The sequence below is a fragment of the Ictidomys tridecemlineatus genome, unplaced genomic scaffold (genome assembly GCF_052094955.1).
Source record: "Ictidomys tridecemlineatus isolate mIctTri1 unplaced genomic scaffold, mIctTri1.hap1 Scaffold_323, whole genome shotgun sequence".
NCBI lineage: Eukaryota > Metazoa > Chordata > Mammalia > Rodentia > Sciuridae > Ictidomys > Ictidomys tridecemlineatus.
In genome coordinates this window covers 88,667-114,855 of record NW_027522389.1, presented here as the reverse complement: position 1 = coordinate 114,855, position 26,189 = coordinate 88,667, and the positions used below count along the sequence as shown (strand labels likewise).

General features: G+C 36.7%; 3 protein-coding genes and 1 non-coding gene across 6 annotated transcripts in view; 2 read left to right on the top strand and 2 right to left on the bottom strand.

The window, feature by feature from the left end:
• LOC144373238 (uncharacterized) overlaps window positions 1-13,952 on the top strand; it is a 203,081-nt gene extending 189,129 nt beyond the window's left edge. For all 3 annotated transcript variants that reach the window (XM_078036346.1, XM_078036357.1, XM_078036352.1), the window contains one exon: window positions 13,789-13,952. In XM_078036346.1, the coding sequence (XP_077892472.1) occupies window positions 13,789-13,940 (152 nt within the window). In that variant the 3' untranslated portion in view covers window positions 13,941-13,952. The remainder of the gene's footprint in view (window positions 1-13,788) is intronic.
• LOC144373236 (axin interactor, dorsalization-associated protein-like) overlaps window positions 1-26,189 on the bottom strand; it is an 82,772-nt gene that overhangs the window by 1,921 nt on the left and 54,662 nt on the right. The window contains exons 8-9 of the mRNA XM_078036339.1: window positions 4,705-5,180; window positions 2,229-2,359 (exon numbers count right to left, since the gene is read on the bottom strand). The gene's annotated coding sequence lies outside the window, so the exon portion shown is untranslated. The remainder of the gene's footprint in view (window positions 1-2,228; window positions 2,360-4,704; window positions 5,181-26,189) is intronic.
• Window positions 5,006-26,189, top strand: part of LOC144373237 (transport and Golgi organization protein 1 homolog) — a 44,548-nt gene continuing 23,364 nt past the window's right edge. The window contains exon 1 of the mRNA XM_078036341.1: window positions 5,006-5,139. The gene's annotated coding sequence lies outside the window, so the exon portion shown is untranslated. The remainder of the gene's footprint in view (window positions 5,140-26,189) is intronic.
• LOC144373241 (U6 spliceosomal RNA) lies at window positions 16,951-17,057 on the bottom strand. The gene has a single exon (XR_013432989.1). It is a non-coding gene; the product is annotated as a U6 spliceosomal RNA (small nuclear RNA).

Genomic DNA, 26,189 nt, shown 5'->3' with positions numbered 1-26,189 from the left:
GGGAGATTTTTTTTTTTTTGAAGAAACAGGCACTCCTGAACACTGGGTCAGAGCTGAAAACAAATAGTTGTCATACTTCTTAGGAAGTATCACGGGAAGTATGCACTTAAATCCCTTGTCTGGGTAATAACAGTTCTGGTTTCTATGCTTGAATCATTTTATGTCCAAGAATCATGTCAATATTGGTTTTAAAATATGCATGCCATCCAAACTGGTTGTCTACAATTTTTCCATTGAAAGTGTTTTTCTTAACTAAATATTTCAGCATTTCCCCTCACATAGACAACAAAAAATGAGAAATTGAAGCTTATTATGAAAATAAACATTTAGACATCATCTGAAAAATCAAGATTAAATTCAAACTGATACAGTAAATTATACTTTGCTTTTTTGACAGATCTCCAAAAATGCATTTTTGACACATTCTGTCCGTATATTCCAATTTACTAATTATAACTCAATTTAAAAATTTTTTAAAGACTGCCTGCTATCTGCTTTGTCCATGAGAGTATTCCCTAACCCTCTAACCCTAACACCCAACCCTAACCCTAACCCTAAATCATAACCCTAACCCCTAACCCTAAACCCTAAAACCTAACCCCAACCCTAACCCTAAATTCTAAACCCTAACCCCTAAACTCTAACCCCTAAACCCTAAACCCTAACCCCGACCTCTGACCCCTGACCCTAACCCCTAAACCTAAACCTAACAATAACCCTAACCCTAAAACCCTAACCCTAACCCTAAAATCCTAACCCCAAAACCCTAACCCTAACCCTAAAACCCTAACCCAAAAACCCTAACTCTAACCCAAAAACCCTAACCCTAAAACTCTAACCCAAAAACCCTAACCCTAAAACCCTCACCCTCACCCCTAACCCCTACACCCTCAATCTAAACCCTAAAGCTAAACCTAACCCTAACCCCAAACCCTCACCCTCACCCTAAACCCTAACCCCAACCCCATCCCCAACCAACCCTAAGCCTTAGCCCTAGCCACAGCCCCTAACCCCTAGCCCTAGCCCCAACCTCAACCCTAACCCCTAACCTTAACCCTAGCCCCAGCCCCTAACCCATAACCCCTAACCCTAACCCCTAACCCTCTAACACTAACACCCTAACCCTAACCACCCCAACCCTACCCCTACCCCTAACCCTAACAACCCTAACCCTAAACCTTAAACCCTAACCCTAACAACCCTAACCGTAACCTGAACCCCTAACCTCTAACCCCAAACCCTAACCCTAAACCCAAACCCTAACCCATAACCCCTAACCCAACCCCAAAACCCTAAAACCTAATCACACCCCTCACCCTAAACTTAACCCTAACCAACCCTAACCCTAACCGTAAACCCTAAACCTAACCCTAACCACCAAAACCACCCTAACCCAAACCCCTAACCCCCTAACCCCAACCCTAACCCCGAACCCTAACACTAACCCTAAACCCAACCCCTGACCCTAATCCCTAACACTAACCCTAACAATAACCATAACCCTAACCCTAAAACCCTCACCCTCATCCCTCAACCCAAAACCCTAACACCTACACCTTCACCCTAAACCCTAAACCTAACCCTAACCCAAAACCCTCACCCCTCACTCCTCACCCTAAACCCAACCCCAACCCTAAGCCATAGCCCTAGCCCCAGCCCCTAACCCCTAGCCCCAACCCCAACCCTAACCCTAGCCCCAACCCCTAAACCTAACCCTAACTCTAACCCTAACCCTCTAACCCTAACACCTTAACCCTAACCTTAACCCTAACCCTAACCCCAACCCTACCCCTACCCCTAAACCCTAACAACCCTAACCCTAAACCCTAACAACCCTAACCCTAACAACCCTAAACCCTAACCCCACCCCTCACCCTAACCCTAACCAATCCTAACCCTAACCCCCTAACCCTAACCCCTAATCCTAACCCCTAATCCTAACCCCAACCCCTAACCCTAACCCCCAACCCTAACCCTAACCACCATAACCCTAACCTTAACCCTAAACCCTCACCCTCACCCCCACCCTCACGCCTAACCCTAACCCTCTAACCCTAACCAACCCTAAACCCTAACCCTAACCCCCTAACCCTTAACCCTTAACCCCTAACCCTAACAATTTTCTCCATTAAATTTCCTCCTGATCAATAAAGATAATTAGAAATGCAATATCGCATAGGCTTAAGACAAAAATAAAACCAATACAATTTTATGAAAAGTCTACTTACCTCTACATAACTCTTCACAAAAGGGTCCCAAACTCCAGGAGTTTTAATCAATCCACAAATATTTACAGATGTCTTTCAGCTGTCACTGAGCATACTTTGGGTTGCTGAACTGTATGCATAATCATTTTCATCTGCTCGAAGATAAAAAAATTTTTAAAGTCATTTGGTGAAGGCCCAGAGTTCAATACCCAGCATCACAAAAAAACAAAAAAGAGAGAAAAGTCGTTTAGTATTGAGAACTTCTGTTAAGACAATAGTAAACTGAGCTATTGTTAAAAGAATAATACATCATGCTCAAGTGGGATCTACTCTAGGAATGCAAGGTTGGCTTAACAACTGAAAATCTCTTAATGTAAATAAAGATCTACTGATCTAAACCAAATCAGTAGACCAAAGAACAAAAACTACATGATCATCTTGTGACCATGGACAATCTAGGAACTTTCCACAATCTGATTAAACAGTATCTATGAAAAACCCACAGTAAACATGAAATTTAATAGTGATAGATTGGATGCTTTTTTTCCCTAAAATCAAGAACAAGATAAGAATGTCCCCTCTCACTATTTCTATTCATTATACTGGAGGTTTTAGCTAGGGCTTTCAGCAAATTATAGAAAAGACATCTAGACTGAAAAGGAAAACTATATTTTCTGTCTAGAAAATTCTAAAATTCCATTAAAATTTATTAGAATTAATAAATGAATTCATCAATGTTGCCAGGTACAAGATAAATACAAAAAATGAATTTACAATGAAGAAGCAAACAATGAAATTAGGAAAACAATGCCATTTGTAAAAGCATCAAAAACTAAAAATAAAAGGTGTAAGTTTTACGAAAGAGATGAAAAGTTCCATCTGAAAAGTAATATTGTTGAAACAAATTTCAAAAGACCCAAATAAATATAAAGACACCTCAGATACACAGGTTGGAAGACCACTATTGTTAAACTAGTCTACAGAGTCCTATCATTCCTATCAAAACCACAGGGAATCTTTTTGTATAAATGGACAAGCTAACTAACTGCATTGTAGGTTTTTTAAAATTATATATATATATATATATATATATTTTAGTTGTAGATGGACAAAATACCTTTATTAATTTATTTATTTTTATGTGATGCTAAGGATTGAACCCAGTGCCTCACACATGCTAAGCAAGCACTCTACCCATTTAACAACTCCAACCTGCAACTGGCAGTTCTTTTAAAGTAAAGAATAAATTTGCCAAGGCCTGTAATCTGTTCAGCTCAGTAGGCTAAAGCCAGGTGGATCACAGTTCAGAGCTAACCTCAGCAACTTAGCAGGGCCCTACGCAACTCAGTAAGACCCTGTCTCTAAATAAAATACAAAATAAGGCTGGGGGAAGTGGCTCAGTGGTTAAGTGCCCCTGGGTTCAACACCTGGTACCCCCCCACATACCCAAAAAGCATTTAATTATGTCAGAAGCAGCCAAAATAAATAATCCATTACTCAACTATTACTATGTTCCAAGCACATAAAGATATTTCCCCTTAATTTTAAAAAATTCAAGCCTAGAGAAAGAAACAATAAAATGCAAATAACAAATACAATACAAATAGTAGTAGCTAATATTTATTGGATCTTTACTACATACCTGGTCTATTATTTAATTTGGGGCTAGGGATGTAACTCAGTGGTACAGTGCCTGACTAGTGTGCATGAGGCCCTGGGTTCTATCCCTCCCACACAGAATCACACACACTCACACTACATACTAATTGTTTTCTTCCACATTATGTTGAAAAAACTAAGGGAGTGAAATTATGAAACTTGTCCAAGGTCACATACACACACACAAAATGAGGACAAGGAAATTCAGAGAACATAAAACTACTAGGCATGACTAGAACTAGGACAAGAGATAGGTAGGAGGCAATGATATTGCAGGTGGCAAACGAAACTAGAAATACAAATGCAAAAGCGAGTTTGGAATTAATCCTCAAGAGGCTCAGTGTCTCTCTCCCTCATTTCCCACATCGACCCAAGCATTAAAGCTTATGATCCTACCACCTAGAATTTCTACAATATTTCCTCTTCTCTGGAATTCTACAACACCCTGAAATTGTGTTAATCACTGCATTAGCTTTCTAACTAGTTACCCTGCCTAAAATACTGCTTTTCCACATTACTACCAGAATTAAATCCTTTAAAGTCAATTTCCGGGGTTAAACACCTAAGTTTGAAATAATATGTGACTCTGAAAGCGACCCAGCATGTACTTTGAGGAGTTATAACACAAATTCTCTTTTCAAATCCTCAAAAACCAGAATCAGTAACACATGGTTGCCACAGTAACCAAAGCTTCTCCAGCTGGCTCTCATTTCCCAGAACCCAAGGTTTTAGAGCATAAGGGGAAAAAACTCAGAAGGAAAACACGGGTAAATCCAAGCACACCCTTTTTGTCTTCTAAACAAGTAAGCTCGCAATTATACTCGCGGCACTCACCCACCTACCGCCGGAGCTCCGCAGGAAACCGCCTCCACTCCAGAAGAAAGCTCTCACCGGAAATTGTGAGCGTGGGCTTGCTCTGAGCATGCCCCAAAACCTGCCTTGGGAGCATGCGCAAAACCTAGCCCCGCCCCAACTCCTCCTTTGAAGGTTGGAACGAAGTTGCCCGCCCCTTGAGCCGGTACCGGCTAACGGAAGTGAACCAAGAACTGACTATAGGATGCTGCCTTCCCATTTGTTTGGCCAGAGATTTGCATCATTCTGTCCCATCCAGAAGGTGTAAGATTTCCATTGCAAATAGAGATTGTGGAGAGGGGACGGCGGCTGGACTAGGGGAGTAAGATGTCACTTTACCTGGTGGTCCTTTGGATTTTGCTTCGCTTTCCGACGGGAGTGGTGGTGCACACCTGTAATTCCAGTGGCTCAGGAGGCTGAGGTAGGAGGATTTTGTCAGTTCTACCTTTGGTTAAACAATCCCTGCGAAAGGAAACCACATAAGCAGTAATAAATACCTAGAGCAAAGGACTCATCAGGGTATGTAAAGCCAAATCATAGAATAAGGAAAAAATAACAAAGAATTTTTATTTTAAACCATTAAGTTTATTACACAGTTAACTAAAACACACAGTGCATCTGTTTCTACCTGATGGATCATCTCCTTTTATCCTGAAGAGGTTCTTTTAGCATTGTTAATAGTAGAGATCTATTGGTATTGAATTTTCTTACTTTTTATTTATTTTAAAATGTCTATTCTGCTTTCAGTTTTGAAGAGATTTATCCTGGATTAGCAGTTTTTGTCTTCTAGCACCTTAAACCTTTCCATTAACTTTAACCTCTCATTTCTGATAAGAAGTCAGCTATCATTTTAGTCATTTTTACCAATGCATAACACACCACTTTTTTCTAATTGCCTTCAAGACCTTTTTCCTTCTAATTGATCATTTACAGTTGACTCTGATGCATCTAGATGTGATTTGCTTTGTAACTAACCTTAGTATTCACTGAGTTTCCTAAATCTCTTGACATCTTTTTTGTTAATTTGGGATAATTTTAGTCATCATTGTCTTAAATATTTTTTTTCTGTACAATTTATGCCTCTATTCTTCTAGAAATGTAATTATATGTATGTTAGGTCACTTTGTATTGATAGTAACCAAGTCTCTATTTTTTTCTTTCTAATTTTTAGACCAGATAATTTTTATTGGTCTATCTCCAAGTTAACTTTTTGCTGTTTTTGCACTATACAATCTGATGATAGATTTGTTTCATGAATTTTTCGTTTCCAATACCGTACTTTTTATTTCTTTTAAAAGAAATTTTTCATTTATATGTTGACACCCATATCTACGTATTCATTATGATTAAGCTTTTCTTTAACTCCTTGAAATTAGTTATAAAAACTATTTAAATTTTTTCTGCTAATCCTAACATCTGGGTCAGCTCACGGAACTTTTTTTATATGTGATATTTTCTCTTGTGGTTCTCATTTTTCTATCTTCTTTGCATTCTGGCAAAATTTAATGATATTCTACATGCCTATAATCCCAGCGACTCAGGAGGCTAAGGCAGGAGGATCAAGAGTTCAAAGTTAGCCTCCGCAACTAAGGGATGCACTTAGCAACTCAATGAGACCCTGTATCTAAATAAAATGCAAAAAAGGGCTGAGGTTGTGGCTCAATGGTTAAGCACCCCTGGGTTCAATCCCTGGTACCAAAAAAATTTTTTTAATTATATTCTGGTCATTTATAGATGATACATCATAGGAAGTCTGGATTATGTTTTCTTCCTATAAAGGATATTCTGTTTTATGTGTCATGCAGGCTAATTACTGGTGAATTGTTTTGATCATATTAGATTTGGTATTATTATTATTATTATTATTATTATTGTTATTATTATTATTATTTGGTTCCAGAGATTGAACTCAGGGTACTCAATTACTGAGCCACATCCCCAGACCTATTTTGTATTTTATTGAGAGACAGGGTCTTGCTGAGCTGCTTTAGCACCTCTATTTACTAAGGCTGGCTTTGAGCTCGTGATCCTCTTGCTTCATCCACCTGAGTCACTGGGATTATAAGCATATTCCGTGCCTCACTAGGTTTGGTATTTTTCTTTATTTCCATATTTCATGGTGCATTATACTTGTACATAATGGTGGGATTTGTTGTTATGTTTTCATACATATGTACAATATAGTGATAAAACTTAGCCAATATCATTCTTGAGTATTTCTCTTTTACCTGCTTTCCTCTCTCCCCTGATCCCTTTCCTCTATTCTACTGATCTCCCTTTGATTGCCTTCAGATTCCTTTCACACACACACACACCTTTCTTTTCCTTTTTCCTTTCTGGCTTCCTCATACATTTTCAGCATGAATCAATTTTGGTTTCAAATTTAGGTCTACCATTTTCCCTTTACTCTTTTTTGTGTGGTTCTTTTTGCTAAGGCTTATTTATGAACTCTTAATTAAGTACCTGATATATTAGTGAAGCTGCTGCAACCTACTCTGCTGAAAACCTAATTTCTTCCAACATTGCCATTTAGCATCATCTTCAGTCTCCTTTATAGCAGTCAAACTCTGCTAAGACTTAAAGAGTCTCATCTGGTACATTCATATCAAAAATAAATTTCCTCCAGGCTTTTAGTATTCTCTCTCTCTAACACACACACATAATCACATTGCACCCACCATAAATAGCTCACACATTCTTGTCCACAAAATTCCAACCACTATGATAATCTTGCACTTTGATAATTTTCTCCTTAACTCAGTATGACCACCATCTTACTTGAGCTTCATCTCTCTGAAATTAATACCTGAAAATGTTTAGTTTTTCTAGTTTTATACTCTTTTGTGTCAGGAAAACAAATCCCGTACAGTAGAACTATAACAGTTTCAAGTAAAAGTACTAAATTAGTTATATCCTTGCCCATCAATAGTGGTAGAAGAACTTAGGTGAACTTACATAGAAACTGCAACATCTTACATACTCAACAACAATTTCATTGCCCATGGAACCCAAAATTAATTGAAAGAGTAAACCCCAAAATGGATATCTGAAAAATAAACTGGTCAAAATTAGTAAGGCAATCAGAGTTAAATAATCATATATTTTACCAATAGCACTAGCTTAAAAGTATGGGTCTACAATAAGTAGAAAAATACAAGTTAATGGCTAGAGTCATAAAAGTTTCTATTATGATAGGCAGTCTCTTATGATGCTTTAATATTATATGATAGTTGTGAAATGATTACAAACTAATAATGAACATAATCTATTTGCAGATTAAAATGTTCTTCCCTGTATTATCTACAAATTTTAGATACACCTCAAAATGCCCTGGAAAAGAAATTTCTTAAGTCTCATCAAAATGAACTGCCAGGTTTTTTCCTACATTTGACATGACACAGTGCCAAGATTTCTAGTCCTGAATACACACTTTCTATAGGGAAGAGACATATATCTTGGCAATTAATAGATCATTTATCTCATTTCATACAGCCAATTTTAGTCGTAAGAAAAGAAATGTTTATGTATTCATTCTGCTGACTTTAGTCTATAATCTAATCATGGATCAACAAACTTTTTCTGAAAAGAGACTGATAATAAACATATTAGACTTTGTAGGCAAGTCTTAATTGCCACTCAAATGCCAGTGTAGCACAAAAACAGCCTAGACTATGGGTAAATAATATAAGCTTCTGTGTTCTAATAAAACTTTGTTTACAAAAGCAAGTGTCATTGTTGGACACCGTGGTGTGCTCCAACAGTCACAACTACTCAGAAAGCTGAGGCAGGAAGATTACTTGAGCCTAGGAGTTCAGGCCAGCCTGGGAAATAAGAAAGAAAGAAAGAGAGAGAGAGGGGGGGGAGAGGGAGGGAGGGAGGGAAGGAGGGATGGGAGAGAGAGAGAGGAATGAATGAAAGAAAGAAAGAAAGAAAGAAAGAAAGAGAAAAAAGGAATAAAGGGAACAATTTAAAAAAACAGTGTCAGGCTTACAGCTATGATTTGCTCAACACTGTTCCAGAGTATTAATGTTATGCTCACAATAGATGTTTGGCTAGGCTGTATACATACATACATACATACATACATACATATATACATGAAAGCAATTTTGTTCTTTTGTTTACTTTCTTTTATTTTTTCCATTTTTTTGTTGATACATTATAGTCGTAAATCATGGCAGTATTTGTCGTTACATATTTCCACATGCACAATATAACACTACAGTTTGGCCAATATCATTCCCCAGTATTTTCCCTTCACTCCTCCCTCTCCTGGTCTCTTTCCTACACTCTACTGATCTCCATTTGATTTTCACTTTTTTTTTCCTTTTTCCTCTCTTGCTTCCACATCCGAGAGAAAACATAGGCTCCCTTGATCTTATGAGTTTAGCTTATTTTGTGTAACAGAATGTTCTCAAGTTTCATCCATTTTCCAGCAAATGACATAATTCACCTTTATGGCTGAATAAAGCTCCATTGTGTGTATATGCCACATTTTCTTTATTTATTCATCCTTGATAAGCACCTAGTTTGGTTCCATAGTTTGGCAACTGTGAATTGTGCTGCTATAAACATGGGTATGCATGTACTACTCTAGTATTATGACTTTAATTCATTAGGATAAACATTGAGTAGTTGTATAGCTGGGTTATATGGTGGTCTCCTGCCTAGTCTTTTGAGGAACCTCCATACTGATTTCAATAGTGGTTATATTCATTTATAATCCTATCAACAGAGAAAAAAGTGTCCCTTCTTCTCCACATTCTCTCTAGCATTTATTATTGTGCATATTATTTTTTTTAAGTAGTTGGACACAATACCTTTATTTTTATTTATTTATTTTTAATGTGGTGCTGAGGATCGAACCCAGGGCCTTGCACGTGCTAGACAAGCAATGTGCTGTTGAGCCACAACCCCAGCCCCATATTGTTCATATTCTTGATGGCTGCTATTCTGACTAAAGTGAGATGAAAGCTCACTGTAGTTTTGATTTGCATTTCCCTAATTGCTAATGATGTTGAACATTTTTATAGATTTGTTGTCCATTTTTATTTCTTCTTTTGAGAAGTATCTGTTTAATTCATTTGCCCAATTAAGCTAGGTTATTTGAGGTTTTGGTGTTAAGTTTTTAAAAGTTTCTTATATAGTTTGGATATTAATCCTGTGTCAAAGAGTAGTTAGCAGGGTTGGGGATGTGGCTCAAGCGGTAGCACGCTCGCCTGGCATGCATGCAGTGCAGGTTCGATCCTCAGCATCACATACAAACAAAGATGTTGTGTCCGCCAAAAACTAAAAAATAAATATTAAAAAATTCTCTCTCACTCTCTTAAAAAAAAAGAGTAGTTAGCAAATATATTTTTTCCAATTCCTTAGGTTCTTTCTTCATGTTACTAATTGTTTCCTTTGCTGTGCAGAAGCTTTTTAATTTGATGCCATTCTGTTTATTAACTTTTGTCATTATTTTCTGAGCTTTAGGAGTTCTAATAAGAAAGTCATTGCCTGTACCTATATGCTGGAGTCTCAAATGTATATTTTCTTCCAAGGATTTGCATAGTTTCTGGTCTAATTCCTGGGCTTTTGATCTCTTTCAAGTTTGTACAGGGTCTAATCTTATTTGTCTACATATGGATAACCAATTTTCCTGGCACCACTTGTTTAAAGCCTGTCTTTTCTCCCAATATGTTTTTGGCATCTTTGTCAAGAATCAGATGAGTGTTAACTGTGTTGGATCTTTTTCTGTGTCTTCTCTTCTTTCCCATTGGTCTATGTATCTGGTTTTATGACAGAGCCATGCAGTGGTTATTTCCATAGCTTTGTAGTACAATTTGAAGTCAGGTATTGTGATGATGCCTCCAGCTTGCTTTATTGACTTAGAATTGTTTTGGCTATTCTGAATATTTTATTCTTCCAAATGGATTTCAGGACTGTTTGTTCTAGTTCTGGAAAAATGACATTTATTATTATTATTATTATTATTATTTTAAATTTATATATGACAACAGAATGCTTTACAATTCATATTACATATATAGAGCACAATTTTTCATATCTCTCATTGTATACTAAGTATATTCACACCAATTCATGGGTATTTTGATGGGAATTGCATCAAATCTGTATGTTGCTCCTAAAACCAATTTCAAACATATACAATCATATTAGTAGTGATTTTAGTGTCCAAAAAGAGATCTACTAAACAATAATTACTGGGCTGGTTTGGTGACTTGTAGTCCTAACTACTCAGAAGGCCAAGCCAGGAGGATTGCTTGAGTCCAGGTGTTGGAGATCAGGTTAGGCAACATAACAAGACCCCCATCTTAAAAATAATAATAATTACTGATGTCAAAACACATCTCAATCATTATGCTAGTTACCAACTCTTCATTGTTTTCCTTGAAACTCTAATATACAATTAGTGAATGTCAATTTAGGACTAATTGTGCTGTTTTATAGAGGAGAAAGCTGATTATAATAGTAAGTGAAATCATCTGTCATGAACTGATTTGTGTTTATTTAATCACAATTATCATGCTGATGACTCTACATATTAAGTCTCCACCTATAGTCCCCTAGGTGCTAATTTTAAAAAACGTGAGTTTTCATTAAAAATAAGAAAAGAAACCCCTCCATATGCATTTCAATAATTCAAATTGTATCATAATTTGACTATTAACACAAGGGAAAATCAATGCAACTAATTCAGATTTAAATTCAAGATTACACAGTGCAAAAGAGGGAATAGTCTTGGAAAGGGAAGTAGAAAAATGTAAGATCCCTCTTAGAGGTCAGAAAAAATAAAATAAAATTTCCTTCAGAATAACAACTGGACATAAAGCTTTCAAGAAATGTTAGCTACTAGCTTTCTTCTCTGACAATCGGTTTTGTCAGTTGGTTCCCACTAAGTTGTGGACTTTTTCCGACCAGGACCAGATATCTTGTCTTTTGATTTTCATCCACTCCCACACCATGCTAGGGCTTTGGTAGCACAAAATGAGAATTAAAAATATGCTTTTGAATTAAATAATTTCTTCCCTTACGGATAAAGATAAGAATCTCAAGATCTTAGCCTGAAGACTAATGTCCATCTCTCTGCCCCCACCTGTCCCCACCTTAAAAAAAAAGCAGGCCACTGTCTCCAGTTTACACCCTCACTCACAGTTCTATTCACCTTCCCCTTTCCTAATCAGAGGGATCTTGGGGTGGGGCTTCAAGGAACCTCAAAGAGATTGAAGGGGAGGGAGCCTGGAACCATAGACTAGCTGTGACAAGTCATGGGTGGGATTTGGTAGTTCAGAAAAGGAGGTACCAGACCAGGAATGGGGGATGGGAGTGATGGTGAAGTGGAGTGGGCTAGTTTAGGATGGACCAGAAATGAGACATTAAGGAAAGCCAGAAAGGACCAGTTGGCAGGGGGGGGGGGATGGATGGGTGACTACTAGAATCATGTGGAGGGTCGCTTGTGAGGTCACAGGAGCAAAGGCAGGTGATTGGATGAGAAGGAGAGTTCTAGTTGCCAAGGCAGCGACTAGAGGAGAAGGTCTTCAGTCCATGAGAAGGTCTTGACTAGAGAAGGACGGAGCTCCAGCTCCGTGTGTTCTCCAGTAGAGTCTGTGGATTGACCCCCAGATATCCCTGCTGAGGTGTCACCCGGGAAAGGCTTAAGCCTTCCCGGGCGCCACCCCTCTGTGCTTTGCTACCCACCCCACCCGCCCCCCTGAGCCCCGCCTCCGCCCCCTGACGCCCGCCACAGCCTACTCCACCCTGTCACCGACTCCCCAAGGTGACCACAACATGGCTGCAGCGCCAGTGCTGCTCTTCTTGCTGTTCGTGCTGTGGCTGACCTGGCGAGTGCCGGGCCAACTGGACCCGAGCACCGGCTGGCCCTTGTGGAAGCACAAACTCTGTGCAGACGACGAATGCAGCAGTGAGTCCACAGGTGGGCGGGCAGCCCAGGGTCTCCGTGGTGGCTCTTTGGGGCCGCATGGGGCTCTGATCCCCCGGTCCCCTGCCCCGTGGGCTGGGCTAGGGGGTCGTAGGATGACGGGTGGGGCGCAGGAGTGACAGAGCCTCAGGACCCTGCGTGTGTCCCCTCCGGCTCTGCTGGCGCCTCAGCCAGCCCGCTCAGGTTGCTGAGATGCTGAGCCTATGGTGCAGACTTCACCAGCAGTCAAATTCATAGACCAATAGTGAATGGAGGGCCTGGGGTTGTAGCTCAGTGGTAGAGCGCTTGTCTAACATGTGAGGCACTGGGTTTGATTCTCAGAACTGCATACAAATAAATAAAATAAAGGTCCATCAAAAACTAAACTAAAAAAAATTAGGCAAAAGCTTAAAAAAATAGTAGTGAATGGGAATCTCAGGGTTGAGAAAGACCTTAGAAGCAACTGGTCCAACTTCTTAATAACTGCATGTTGGACTCCTGCTGTTTAATCAAACGTACCCCAGGCTGTAACTCATACTGAAATTCCACCCCTACAAGCTCTCAGTTCTTACTGGTATTCTACCTCATTCACAGAGCCTCAATGCAGGTCTGTATCCAATTCCCTTTAGTCTCTCTTGATATTACTGTGTTCTTTTTAAATAGCTGTCATCTGTGCATTCAATAAATAATTGTTGAGTATCTCTGCCAGGTGCCAGATACTGTGTTAAGCCTTGGCTCATTCCACCTGCAAATCTGCAAACCAAGACTCCCTCTATTTCAGCTTTCCTAAAATTTTAAACACAAGGTTTCACCAGCACTAAATCCATGTTTGTTGAATGTGACCCTGGTCTATATATCTCTGGTTTTAAATTTTCCCTTGAGTGAATATTGTTCTGGTAGCAGTTCTATGGCCATTGAAGTAGTGGAGAGTAGACTAGAGATTGTTCATTTTATAATTGAAGGGTCTAATAGCTCTAATTAGGATTATGAAGTTTTATTCTCTGTGTTAATTGTCTTTAGGAGAGCCAAATATTCCAGGCACTGTGACTCATATATTTAGTGAAACACTCGATGAATATTGAAACTGAAGAGAGACAATTCTTATTCTATAGCATAAAATAAAATAGCCATTTCCCCTTTCAATTTTAGAGCTACTTATAACAGAAGGTACTCCTGTTGATGCTGCTGATACAGAAAACCAACTAGAGATAAAGGTGGAAGAGCCAGAAGATGCCACCACCATACTTTTCTTGTTACATTCATTCTTGCTTTATTTGTCTAAGATGGTAAGTTTGACATAGTTTCTTCAATTAGAATGTTGATTATTTATTAGTTTTTAAGTGGCTTCTGGTCATGAAGGGAAGAACTTAAAATGTCTTTATGAAAATTACTCCTGATCCTTTGAGTAGATAGCTCCTGAAACAAAAGCCATAGGGGTGTGGCTTTAATGGCTACTTGGTTTAGCACATGAGGAAGATTTGCTGTCTACCAAGGCTGGACATTTGCACACCTATAAAAACTTGGTTCTTCCCCTCAGAACCTTTCATTCTGGCAGGGAGATAACAGCATTCACTTGAAACACAGTAAGATAATGACAGAAAGAGAGGTATTTATTCGATGGTAGAACATTATTGTCCATAAATGCATTTATTATGGTTGGAAGGGTGATCAATAAGGTCAGAAAGTGGTTGAGATGTGTTTGAAGCACAGGCAAAGGGCAAACAGGAGTCTGACATGTGGTTTGTTGTTGATTAGACAGGCTGGGGTGGTGGGGGAAGCTGGCAGTCAGAAGAAATGTGTTCAGAGAAATGGAAACATGAAGAAAGGATATTTGGGGAGGGCAGGAGAATGTGAATAGTTGGTGTTGTAAAGTGTGAAGTTGGAGGGGGATGGGCCTGTTGGAGAGGCCAGCAAATCTTAACTGAAGTCATGAGCCAAAGTAGCATTAGACCATTAATAGTGGGGATCCTTAGAAAGTTTTAAGAATGAAAAGGAATTAGGTTAGATCTGTTTCTTAGAAAGAGTCACTTAAGGCTGATCTTTCTAAAGAAAATCATGATTCAAACAAGACATTTAATCTGTCTAGAAGCTTATCTAAGCATTTTAGGACTTACCTCCCCCCCATTGGTATTTGTTGGTATTGGACTTTTAGAATTTAATTATAGGAATGAGAAAGCTTTTAGAGGTTGGAGGTCCTAGGGCCTTTGTGACAGTAATCCTCCTCAACTGAAGTTGTTTCCTGTAGATTGTGTTATTTCAAGGCTTGTGTAAGAAAGATGATGTTGTTGTTTTCCTTGTAAAATGTATAGATTTTGAAGCCAGGTAGATGTGGTTTCAAATCCCAAGGTTATCATTTAGAAGTTTGGGCAAATAAGTAAACTTTTGAAAAAAGTTTTCCTCATCTGAAAAATGTAGATAATGCTTACTCCAATCATAAGAATTAAATGATTTGACAAGGTAAAATGTCTGGTGAGGTGTCTGGCATTTTGAAGGGTTTTACCCCTACGCACCCCCTAATTCTCATGTAGGCAGTCAGAAGGTGGTATAAATCAATGAATACCTGGGGAGGAAAGACCACCAGGGTGGAAAAGATGTGGTGGGGAGAAACAAATCAGTTTTCAGTTGGCTCCATGTTTGTTCATGATGGTGGCAGCCACCTGGGTAAGGGGTATGTACAAGCCAGGCAGTTAGAATAATGATATTTCCAGTGATTAAAGCAGTCTTCCACAGTCATAATTTGATTATCAGAATGAATCAGCATCACTTGGAAAGTTAACAGCCTCACGATATGGAAAGGATTTCTTTATTCATATTTTTAGGTATGCACAGAGCCCTCCTCTAGGTCTAGGTCAGGGGACACGAATGTGGTGCAGGTGTGTCAGTGATTGTACGGTGATAGGTAAGACATAGACGTGAGTGGCAAAGAAGAGGCACAATGTTAAAAGACTGATTTGAAAGGAGATTTCAAAAAGGCATTTTGATGGCCCAGTATGTACAGGACATTGTGTGAGGACTAAAAGAGTCTAACAGGTGTAAGGCATGATTGTGATTTTTGAAAGCCTTAAGAAAAGGACTTAACAAATATATGCAAAAATTATGAACAAATCAATGTAAAATCTTAAACAAGTAGTATGATATCTGATAGGACTGGAGAGTAATAGGCTCTGATGTGTTTGGGAGATGTGCACCAATCAGGTTCATTGATCAATGGAATCTTAGTAGAATCTTAGTGTTAGAAGAAACCTTGGAAGGCTGTTAGTCTAGTTTCTCACTCATTGCTGTTATTTTCTTTACTGTGGCCCTGACGAGTAGTTATGAGGCCTGTACACCAGTATTTCCTAGCATGAGTCACTCTCTTACAAGGCTATATGTTCTTCTGTTGTCTAGTTCATCCTTGTATTGACTCCAAATTTTCCTCCACATGATTTCCTCTATAAAACTGAATTCTTTTCTACATAGAAATCCTTTAAATATTTGAAGTTATATCTTAATTTAAAAATTATTTTTAGTATTTTTATCATGGAAACTTTCAAATAAGAGCAGAGAGAATAGTAGGGGACTATAGGTAACCATAACATACTGTACATTTTAGAATACTAGAAGAAAAGGTTGTGAAAGTTTTACCATAGAGAAATGATGTTTGAGGAGGTAGATATATTTAACTGATTTAAACGTTACATAGTGTAATCATGCATCAAAATGTCATGTTACCTACTTCAATAATTATAATGTTTGTTTCTATGTACTAGTTAAAAAATAAATTTAATTAGAAAAGCTTTAAAGAAAAGCACAGAGAGTAGTATAATGAACCCACGGGCCATCACCCAACTTAACAGTAATTCCTTGATAGCTAATATCAGTGAGTTTTTTTTAATTTGTTCTAATTGGTTATACATGATAGCAGAATGCATTTCGATTCATTGTATATAAATGGAACAAAACTTTTCCTAGTTGTACACAACACATTTGTATTCCTACATGTACCTCGGGTAATAAGGTTCATCTCATTCCACCATCTTTCCTATCCCTATGCCCCGTCACCTGTCCTACCTCCCCTTTGCCCAGTCAAAGTTCCTCCATTCTTTCCATGCCTCTTACCACCCACCTTACCCCCATTATGGGTCAGCATCCACTTTCAGAGAGAACATACAGCTTTTGGTTTTTGGGATTGGCTTACTTCCCTTAACCTGATATTCCCATTCACCCGCAGATGCCATAATTTTTTTCTCTTTTAAGGCTATAAGTAATATTCCATTTCATATATGTACCACAGTTTCTTTATCCATTCATCTGTTGAAGGGTTGGTTCCACAAAACTATGGAATGCTTCACAAATGTGGGTGTCATCCTTGCTCAGGGACCATGCTAATTTTTTCTGTATTGTTCCAATTTTAGTATATGTGCTGCCAAAGCAAGCACACTCTGAGTTTTAACAAATGTAGATACCCATGTAAAAACTACCATAATCAAGATATAGAACAGTTTTTTCACTAGAAAAGGGGTTTCCTTGGGATCCTTCCCAGTGAGTTCCTTCACCACCTGTTCCAGGCAACCACTGATAACTTTTTTTTTAAACTATAGATTCATTTTTCCTACAGTACTATTTCATATATATGCCACTATAAATGGACTCATTTATATCTAGGAGTGCAATTGCCTCCTACGTTTAATGTATGTTTTTATCTTATGTGATACTGTCAAGCCATGCTAAAAAATGACCACAATCATTTTATACTTCCACCAGCAATTTAGGAGACTTCCACTTGACTTCATCTTCACTAGCACTTGGGCCATTCTAGTGGGTATGTCTTTGTGAGTTTATTTCCTGATAATTAATGATATTGAGTGAACTTTTTTTTTTCTTTTGAGATAGGGTCTCACTAACTTGCTTAGGCCCTTGATAAGTTGCCAGCCTCAAACTTGGGATCCTCCTGCCTCAACCTTCTGAGTTGCTGGGATTACAGACATGTGCCATGATGCCTGGATCAAATACTTCTTCATGAGCTTGTTGACCATACTGTTTTTGTATGTCAACTCTCTCTGGCTAGCTGGAATCCAGACTTCTCCCAGCTCAGTGCCAACTGTGGGATTGGTTAGCTTATAGTTGTTCTTGGCCCTCGCAGGTACTGCTTAGAATGTAGCCCCAAACTGAAGACCACCTCCATGCAGATTTCTGGAACTCTCTTTCTTTGTGGCTCCCATCTTTCTGGTAGTTTTCTCTACATATTTTTGGCTGCTTAATCTCCTGGAACTCTGGTCTCTCTCTCCTCAGTGAGACTGTTATGCCCTATTTGGGTTCCCCTTCCCAAACTGAGGTCTAGAGGGTGCCTCCAGGTGAAATGCTCATCTATTTGTTCTCCTGCTCTTAGGGGTGACAGTTGCATGTCCCTTGTGGCTTTCTATCTGAAAAATAGCTCTTTAAAAATATATTTTGACTGGGCATGGTGGCACATGCCTTAATCCTAGTGGCTCGGGAGGCTGAGACAGGAGGATCATGAGTTCAAAGCCAAAAGTGAGGTGCTAAGTAACTCAGTGAGACCCTGTCTCTAAATAAAATACAAAATGGGGCTGAGACTGGGGATGTGGCTCAGTGATCAAGTGCTTCTGAGTTTAATCCCTGATACCAAAAAAAAAAAAAAATATATATATATATATATATATATATATATATATATATATATATATATATATATATATATTCCAACTTTCTGGTTGCTTTCAGTGGGAGAACAAGTCTCATATAAGTTACTCTCTATTGATTTATCCTTTTGTTGTAACTTTTTGTGATAATTGAAAAAAATATGTTTGTGGGACTTCTAGGATATATTGTAGCTTTGGTGAATAAATGACATCCCCCTGGTACAACAATTTAACCTGTTTTCTCTATTGCCTTTTTTTGTTTGTTTGTTTGTTTGGTGGTGTTGGGGATTGAACCTCGGGCTCCATGCATTCTAGGCAAGTGCTGAGCTAACAACCTCAGCCTTTCTCTGTTGCTTTATATTTCTTGGAAATTGGTAGTCAGGTTTAGGTTCAATTCTGTTTCTTATGAAAACTTAATAAAATATTGCATTGACATCTGCATGTCCTCTCCTTTGATGTTGACTACTAGTCAACAGTGACCTTGGTGAGATTTGCTAATATATTACAGGTTGCAAAATAGCAATGGTCTGAGTTGCTGGGATTTTTCTTTCTTCATTTAAAGGCTGGGATGCCTATACAAATAAAAATTTATGATTGATTATTCTTTCTTTCTTTCTTTCTTTCTTTTTTTTTGTACTGGGGATTAAACTCAGGGGCACTTGGCTAGTGAGCCATATCCCCAGCCTTATTTTGTATTTTATTTATATACAGGGTCTCACTGAGTTGCTTAGCAATTCGCTTTTGCTGAGGCTGACTTTGAACTTGCTATCTTCCCTCCTCAGCCTCCCGAACTACTGGGATTACAAGTGTGTGCCACGACGCCTGGCTATGATTGATTATTCTTTACACAGATATTTGGTTTGTATAGTTAAGGCAGGAGATAAACATTTGATTCCTTTTCTTCATTACTTTTCAGAATAGTAAGGTGGTATTCTAGCATTATCAAATGATACCCAAAGGGGCTTTTGAAATCTTTTTAACTTTTATTTAAGAGTCAATATGACGTCATGCATTTAAAAATATTTGGTGTGTTTAATCCAGTTAGGAATAGTAATTGTTCTTACCTGATGCTCAATTTCTCCCCCTTTTGCCTTGTAGAAGCCTCTTTATCTTGGCTCCTGGGACCCTTTGCCACCACCTAGTGGTCATTGTTACCTATTTCCCTTGCTTTTGAACTATGAGATATTCCAAGTTCATCTTAAACATTCCCTGTCCAGACCTTGAAGGAACTATTTCTCTAAAAGAACTTTGGTTCCTTTCAATAGGAAATGATATTTAGAGGCTACATTCCAAGTACTAGGATTGCTTATTGCTCAAATTGACTGTCATTTGTAGGCCTTTTTAGTGAACAAAGCTCAGAAATATGTGGGGATTTTTCATCATGTCATTTAGATAATTCCCATGAAAATTCAGGAGAGATTTTACTTCACTTCATCTATCTTAGATTTGTGTTTTCTTTCTCTGATGTTGGAGTTCCAGTTTTCAATGACATCAGTATAATTGTTTACAGTCTTGTGCCACTTAATAACATTTTGGTCATTAGTGCATAATAATGGAGCTAAAAAATTCTTGTCACCTAGTATTTTTAATATCTTTTTTGTGTTTTGATATGTTTAGATATATAAACATTTACAATGTTACAATTGTCTACAGAATTCAGTATAATAATATCTTATAGGTTTTTATCCCCAAAGCGATGATATACCATATATGAATACCTACGTGTGGAAATGGCTATATTTTCTAGGTTTGTATAAGTATGCTCAATGATGTTTACATGCTGAAATTGCCTAAGATGTGTTTCTCAGAATTTATTCCCATCATTAAGCAACACAAGACTATATTTATGTTATTTAAAATACTTTCAGGAATGTATTCCTGAAATGAAATTCTCTTGTCTTTAAGCTATATCCCACTAAGGTATGTTTGAACTAATTCATTTCTGTGGTTTGTCACCAACTTGATGTCACAGGTTGTTTCATTTTTGCTTTCAATATTTAGGTATTACTTTATAAAGATTTTTTTGTTTATTTTACAATTATTTAAATATTTAGAAGAGCCAAAGTTAATTTGTAAAAATAAGTTGTTTCTCTTTTCTAGTACTGGTGATTGAACCCAGGGCTCCTATCCACTGAGCCACATACCTAGCCTCTTTATTTTTTATTTAGAGATAGTTCTCACTAAATTGCGTAGGGACTTGCTAAGTTGCTGAGGCTAGCTTTGAACTTGTGATTCTCCTGCCTGATTTTGAAAGAATTCTAGCTTTTGTCCCAGTTCTGTCTACCCTGATGTTACTCTCTTTTATAGTTAACTTTTAAAATTTATTTCATTATGTATTCTGTTATTAAAAAAATAAGCAAATGAGAAAAGGGATATGTAGCTCAGTGGTAGAGCACTTGCCTACCATACATGAGGCCATGTGTTCAATCCCCAGCACCATAAAAAGAAAAAGAAAAGCAAATGATTTTTACATCTAGCTATGATAGCTTTATATAGGTACTGGCTTCACCTTCCCAACTGAAACAACTAAAATAAATATGAAAAAAAAACCCACAAACAGATAAAATTTGAAGATCCAGCAACATTGAAGATCAAGCAACAAAGAATGATTCTGGAAACATAAGGAACAAATGCTGTGAGCTCTTTAGTTGTCCCAGCTTTTACTATGTTAAGAGATTCCCAAGCCATGACAAAGAAGGGGAAGTCAGGCAGAACCAGAGGATACCATGAATTGAGAGATGGTGCTGAGATTCCAGGAAAACCGAAGTGACTAGAATTCACAGGGTGGAGTACCAAAAGAAGGTTGCTACATTGAGAGACAATTCTGGAAATCTGTGAAAGGCTCTCTGAGTGTTCAGCAGGGTATTGATCTGCACATAAGTGTGATGAAACTGCTTAGCAAGTCAGAGAAACAATCTTAAGTGATTAGAAGGAACAGGTCCTAACACAGGGACCAGAATAGCACCTGGAAAAAACTATCTAAGGAAGTTGGGTAGAATAATCAGAAGGGCGTTACCTCGGACTGACTATTACAATTTATGTAATACCTAGCAAATATTCAGACCCAAGAGAATCAAATTGTTTCCAGTAATTTAATTGTATACAAAATATTAAGAATAGTAATTCGTAATGTATGGCATCGAATCAAAGCTTACCAGGCATGCAAAGAAGCAAGAAAAATACAATCCACAATGATGAGGAGAAGAATCATCCAATCAAAGCCAACCGAGAACTGCCGGAGATGTTAGAATGAGGTAATGGCATTTTTTAAAAAGTTATTACTACTATATTTCGTGTGTTAAAAAGGTAAAAAGAGATATAGAAGATACATTTTAAGAAAATCAGACTTCTAGAGTTGAAAATGTATGATAAACACAGTGGATGGGATTAATGTCAGAATAAGCATTTGTGATGAAATTGTTAGTGAACTTGAGGACATAACAGGATAAGTACCCCAAATGAAACACAGGGAAAATTTCTTCTGTTAAAGAAAAGTGAACCAGAGCATCAGTGAGCTGTGGGACAGTTTCAAGTTGAGCGTTGAGAGGTATTCAGAAAAATATTTTAAGAAATGATGGCCAAAAATTTTCAAAAATTTGTGAAAACTGTACATCTGCAGATCCAAGATATTAAAAGGAACTAGAGTACAAAAAGCATGAATAAAGCTATATCAAGGTATATTATATCATAAATAAATTGCTCAAAACCAGTGATAAAGAGCAATCTTAGCAGTTAGAGAAAACATTTATGTAGAGAAGAACTAAGGATGACATCAGATTTCTTGTCAGAAATTAGGCATAAGAGAATATAGTGGAGTGATACCTTTAATATATTTGAAGAGTAATAATGTTGGCCGATAATATCATGCCCAGTGAAATATCTTTCTAAAATGAAGACTTGTACTGACATACAAGCTGAAAGAATTCACCCTACACTTGCACCAAGACAGAAGATGGAAATAATGGAATAAAGGAGTAAAGAACACTGAAAATGGTGACTGTGTGCATAAATATTTAAAATAATTTTTCTTATTTGAACATTTTAAAAAGTCATTGACTGTTTAAAGACAAACATCAGTGTAGTATGGGATTTAGAAAACATGTAAAGTAAAATACATGACAACAGTATAAATCTCAGAAGGGTAGTAATTATTGTAACGTTCTTATTGAATATGTGAAGTAATACAGTATCATCTGAAGGTATATTGTGACAAATTAAAGATGTACATTCTAAACCCTGAAGCACTAAGATTAGAAAACAGAGTTATAGCTTAATAAGCCAATAGAGGAATCACTAAAAATACCGATAGTGGTATTTCTGCAAAAGAAGACAGAAAGAAAAGAAAAAGAACAAAGAACAGAAGGAACAAATAGAAGATTATATTAAGCTTACACCTATGCACAGCAGTAATCCTATTAAGTGGAAAGTATCTAAATACATCAGTTAAAAACAGAGATTGTCATATTGCCTAAAGAAGCAAGACCCAAATAGATGTCTAAGGGAGTAACACTGTAAATAGACACAAAGAAGTCAAAATTAGAATGATTGAAAAAGGTATCTCATGTTAAACACTAATGAAAGGAAATCTGGAGTAGCTACATTAAACCAAAAGAGGTTGTGGGGCAAAATATATCATCGGGACTCAAGAAAGTTATTTCCTAATGATAAAGGAATCAGTCAAGATTATATAATAAACTTAAATGCTTGTACTTTTAATATTAGACCTTCAAAATACATGAAGTATAAAAATTGATAGAATTATGAGGAAAATGATGAATCCTATAGATTACATTTAGAGATTTTAATATCCTCTCCTCAGCAATTGGCAGAAAATGAAAAATAAAAGTAAGATTGTAGAAAGTGTGAATGACATAATCAATCCATCCATTTGAAATTAATTGACGTTTATAGAAAACTCCCAAGGAGCTTAGTGCACATGGAACATTTACCAAGATAAACTGTATTCTGGATCTTAAAAAAATTATCAGTAAATATAAAAGTATTCAAAGTCAGGCAAAGCTTGTTCTCTGAACACAATAAAATGAGAAATCAATAATGGAAAAATCTGGAAATTTCTCAAATATTTGAAAACTTTAGTGCCAGACTGCTAAATATATATATATTTAAATGAACAACATTTAAATATATATATATATATATTTAATATATATATATATTTAAATAATTTATATATATATAAATATATATATAAATGAACAACACAGTACATTTATTTTTATGTGGTGCTGGGGATCGAACCCAGTGCCTCACACATGTGAGGCAAGCACTTTACCACTGAGCTACAACCTTAGCCCCCACTGCTAAATAATTTTTGAGTCAAATAAATCAAAGAAGAAATTCATATTTTGAGTTCAATAAAACTGAAAACAACATATCCATTTGTGCAATGTCACTAAAGCGTTATTGGAAAATTTATAGCACTACCAGGCCCAAGATAGCTTTATTAAAAAAGAAGTCTCCAGTCATTGACTTTAGTTCCTACTATGAGAAACTAGAAAAGGAAAAATAAGTTAATCTCCAAGTAAGCAAGAAAAAAAGATATAATAAAGACTATAAGTCAGTAAAATTTTAAAAAAGGAAAATAAAAGAAAATCAATGAAACCCAAAGCTAGTTCTTTAAGATGAATAAAATTGATCAACATCTAGTGAGGGAAATAAAAGAGGAGACACAGATTACCAATATCCGCAATCAGAGAAGGGATATAACTACAGATTTCACAGATACTAGATTGATAATGGGGATATTATGAACAGTTTATGTTAATTAACTTGACAATTTAGATGAAATGAAGAAATTCTATTTAAGCCACAAATTGCAAAAGTTCACTCAAGAAAAACAGACAACTTCATAAACCTTGTTGACTATTAAAGAAATTGAAGGTATAGGTAAAAACCTTTCTACAAAGAAAAAAACATAAGACCCAGATAGCTTTATTGGTGATCCAATTCCTGTAAGGAAGAAATGATACTAATTCCTAATAGTATTAGTAATACTAAACGCTTGTAGAATATTAAAGCAAGGAAATATTTCTCCTATGAAGCCAGTGTTATCACTACACCAAACCAAGACAAAGATATAACAAGAAAAGAAAATCACATACCTCTCAAGAGATCTCCAATGAATCTGTACAGAAATTCTAAACAAAAATTTAAGTCGAATACAACAATATGTAAAAGGAAAATACATCATAGACAAAAACTAGACTGATGATGGGGATTTATGTCAAGAATCCAAAATTTATTTAACATTTGAAAATCAATGAAATTTACCACATTGATGTACCTAAAAGCTGAATAAGAGAAGCCATAGAAAATACATTATTCCATACACATATCCCATACTCTTGTTTAGCTCAAGAGATACAAAACAAGCATTTAAAAAATATAGCAGAGGGGGGAAATGTTGGGGAGTAATATTGGCCAAATTATATTGTTATTTTGTGTGCATGTACAAGTAGGTGACAATAAATCCCATCGACATGTAAAAAAAAATCAGCCCTAATTATTATTTAAAAATTTTTTTTAGATTTTGATTGACTTTTATTTTATTCACTTATTTATATGTGGTGCTGAGAATCGAACCCATTGCCTCACACATGCTAGGCAAGTGCTCTACCACTGAGTATCAACCCCAGCCCCTCAGCATTTATTATTGATGTAGAAAAACAAATAACAAACTAGGAATAGAAGGGAGCTTAAAATATCCTCTGAAAAAATGCAGCTAACCTCATACTTAATGGTTGATAATTGAATACTTTTCCCCAAGATCAGAAACCAAACAGAGATGTCCACTCTCATTACATCTATTTAGCATTGTACTGGGGTGCAGTAAGGAAATAGCTAGTATACTAAGGCAAGAAAAAGAAATAAAATGCACTCAGATTGGAAAGAAAGAAATAAAATTCTCTTTATTTTCAGATAACATGAATATATATAGATACAATCTGGTATGATCTAGAAAAAAAGCTATTGTAAGGTTGACAGATAAAATTTACATCTAAAAGCAATTATATTTTCTATATATTAACAATGAATAATTAGAAATTGAAATCTTAAAGATTTCCATGTACAATAGAATAAAAATATGAAGTATTTAAACATAAACGTGGCAAAAACTAAAATGTATATATTAAAAACTATAAAATATTGCTGATAAAAATTAAAGAGAACCTAAATGGAGAGATATACCTAATTTATGAGTCAGAAGACTAAGGTGTCCATTCATCCCAGTTTAATCACCAGAGTCAACATTATTCCAATCAAAATTCCTGCAGAGTTTTGTAGAAAATGACAAGCTGATTGCAACAGACCTAGAATACGTGGCTTCAAGACTTAATCTAGGCCTGGGGATGTAGCTCAGTGGTAGAGCACTTGCCTAGCATATGCAAGGTCCTGTGTTCAATCCCTAGTACCATACGAAGAGGAAAAAAAGAAAAAAAAATATTCTAAAGCTACAGTAATCAGGATTGCAGACAAAACATTGGAACAGAGCCAAGAATTCAGAGATAGATACACAATATATATGGCAACAGTCATTGACAAAGATGGAAAGACAAGTAGAGAATGGGAAGTTTTTCAGCAAATGGTACTGAAATTACTGCATATTTATATGCAAAATATTGATCCATGCCTTGCATTAGACACCTGAATTAACTCACAGACTTAAATATTAAACTCAAAACTACAAAACCTCTAGGAAAAAAATAAGAGAAAAATTTTTGTTGAACTTAGGTTTGGCAAAGATTTCTTAAATTTGACAACAAAAGCATTAAAAAGGATTTGACAATGTGGGATTCATCAAACTAAAACCTCTGTAATTCAAAATACACTTTGAAGTGAATGAAATAGACAAAACACAAGCTGGGAGGAAATTACTGTAAAGCATTTATC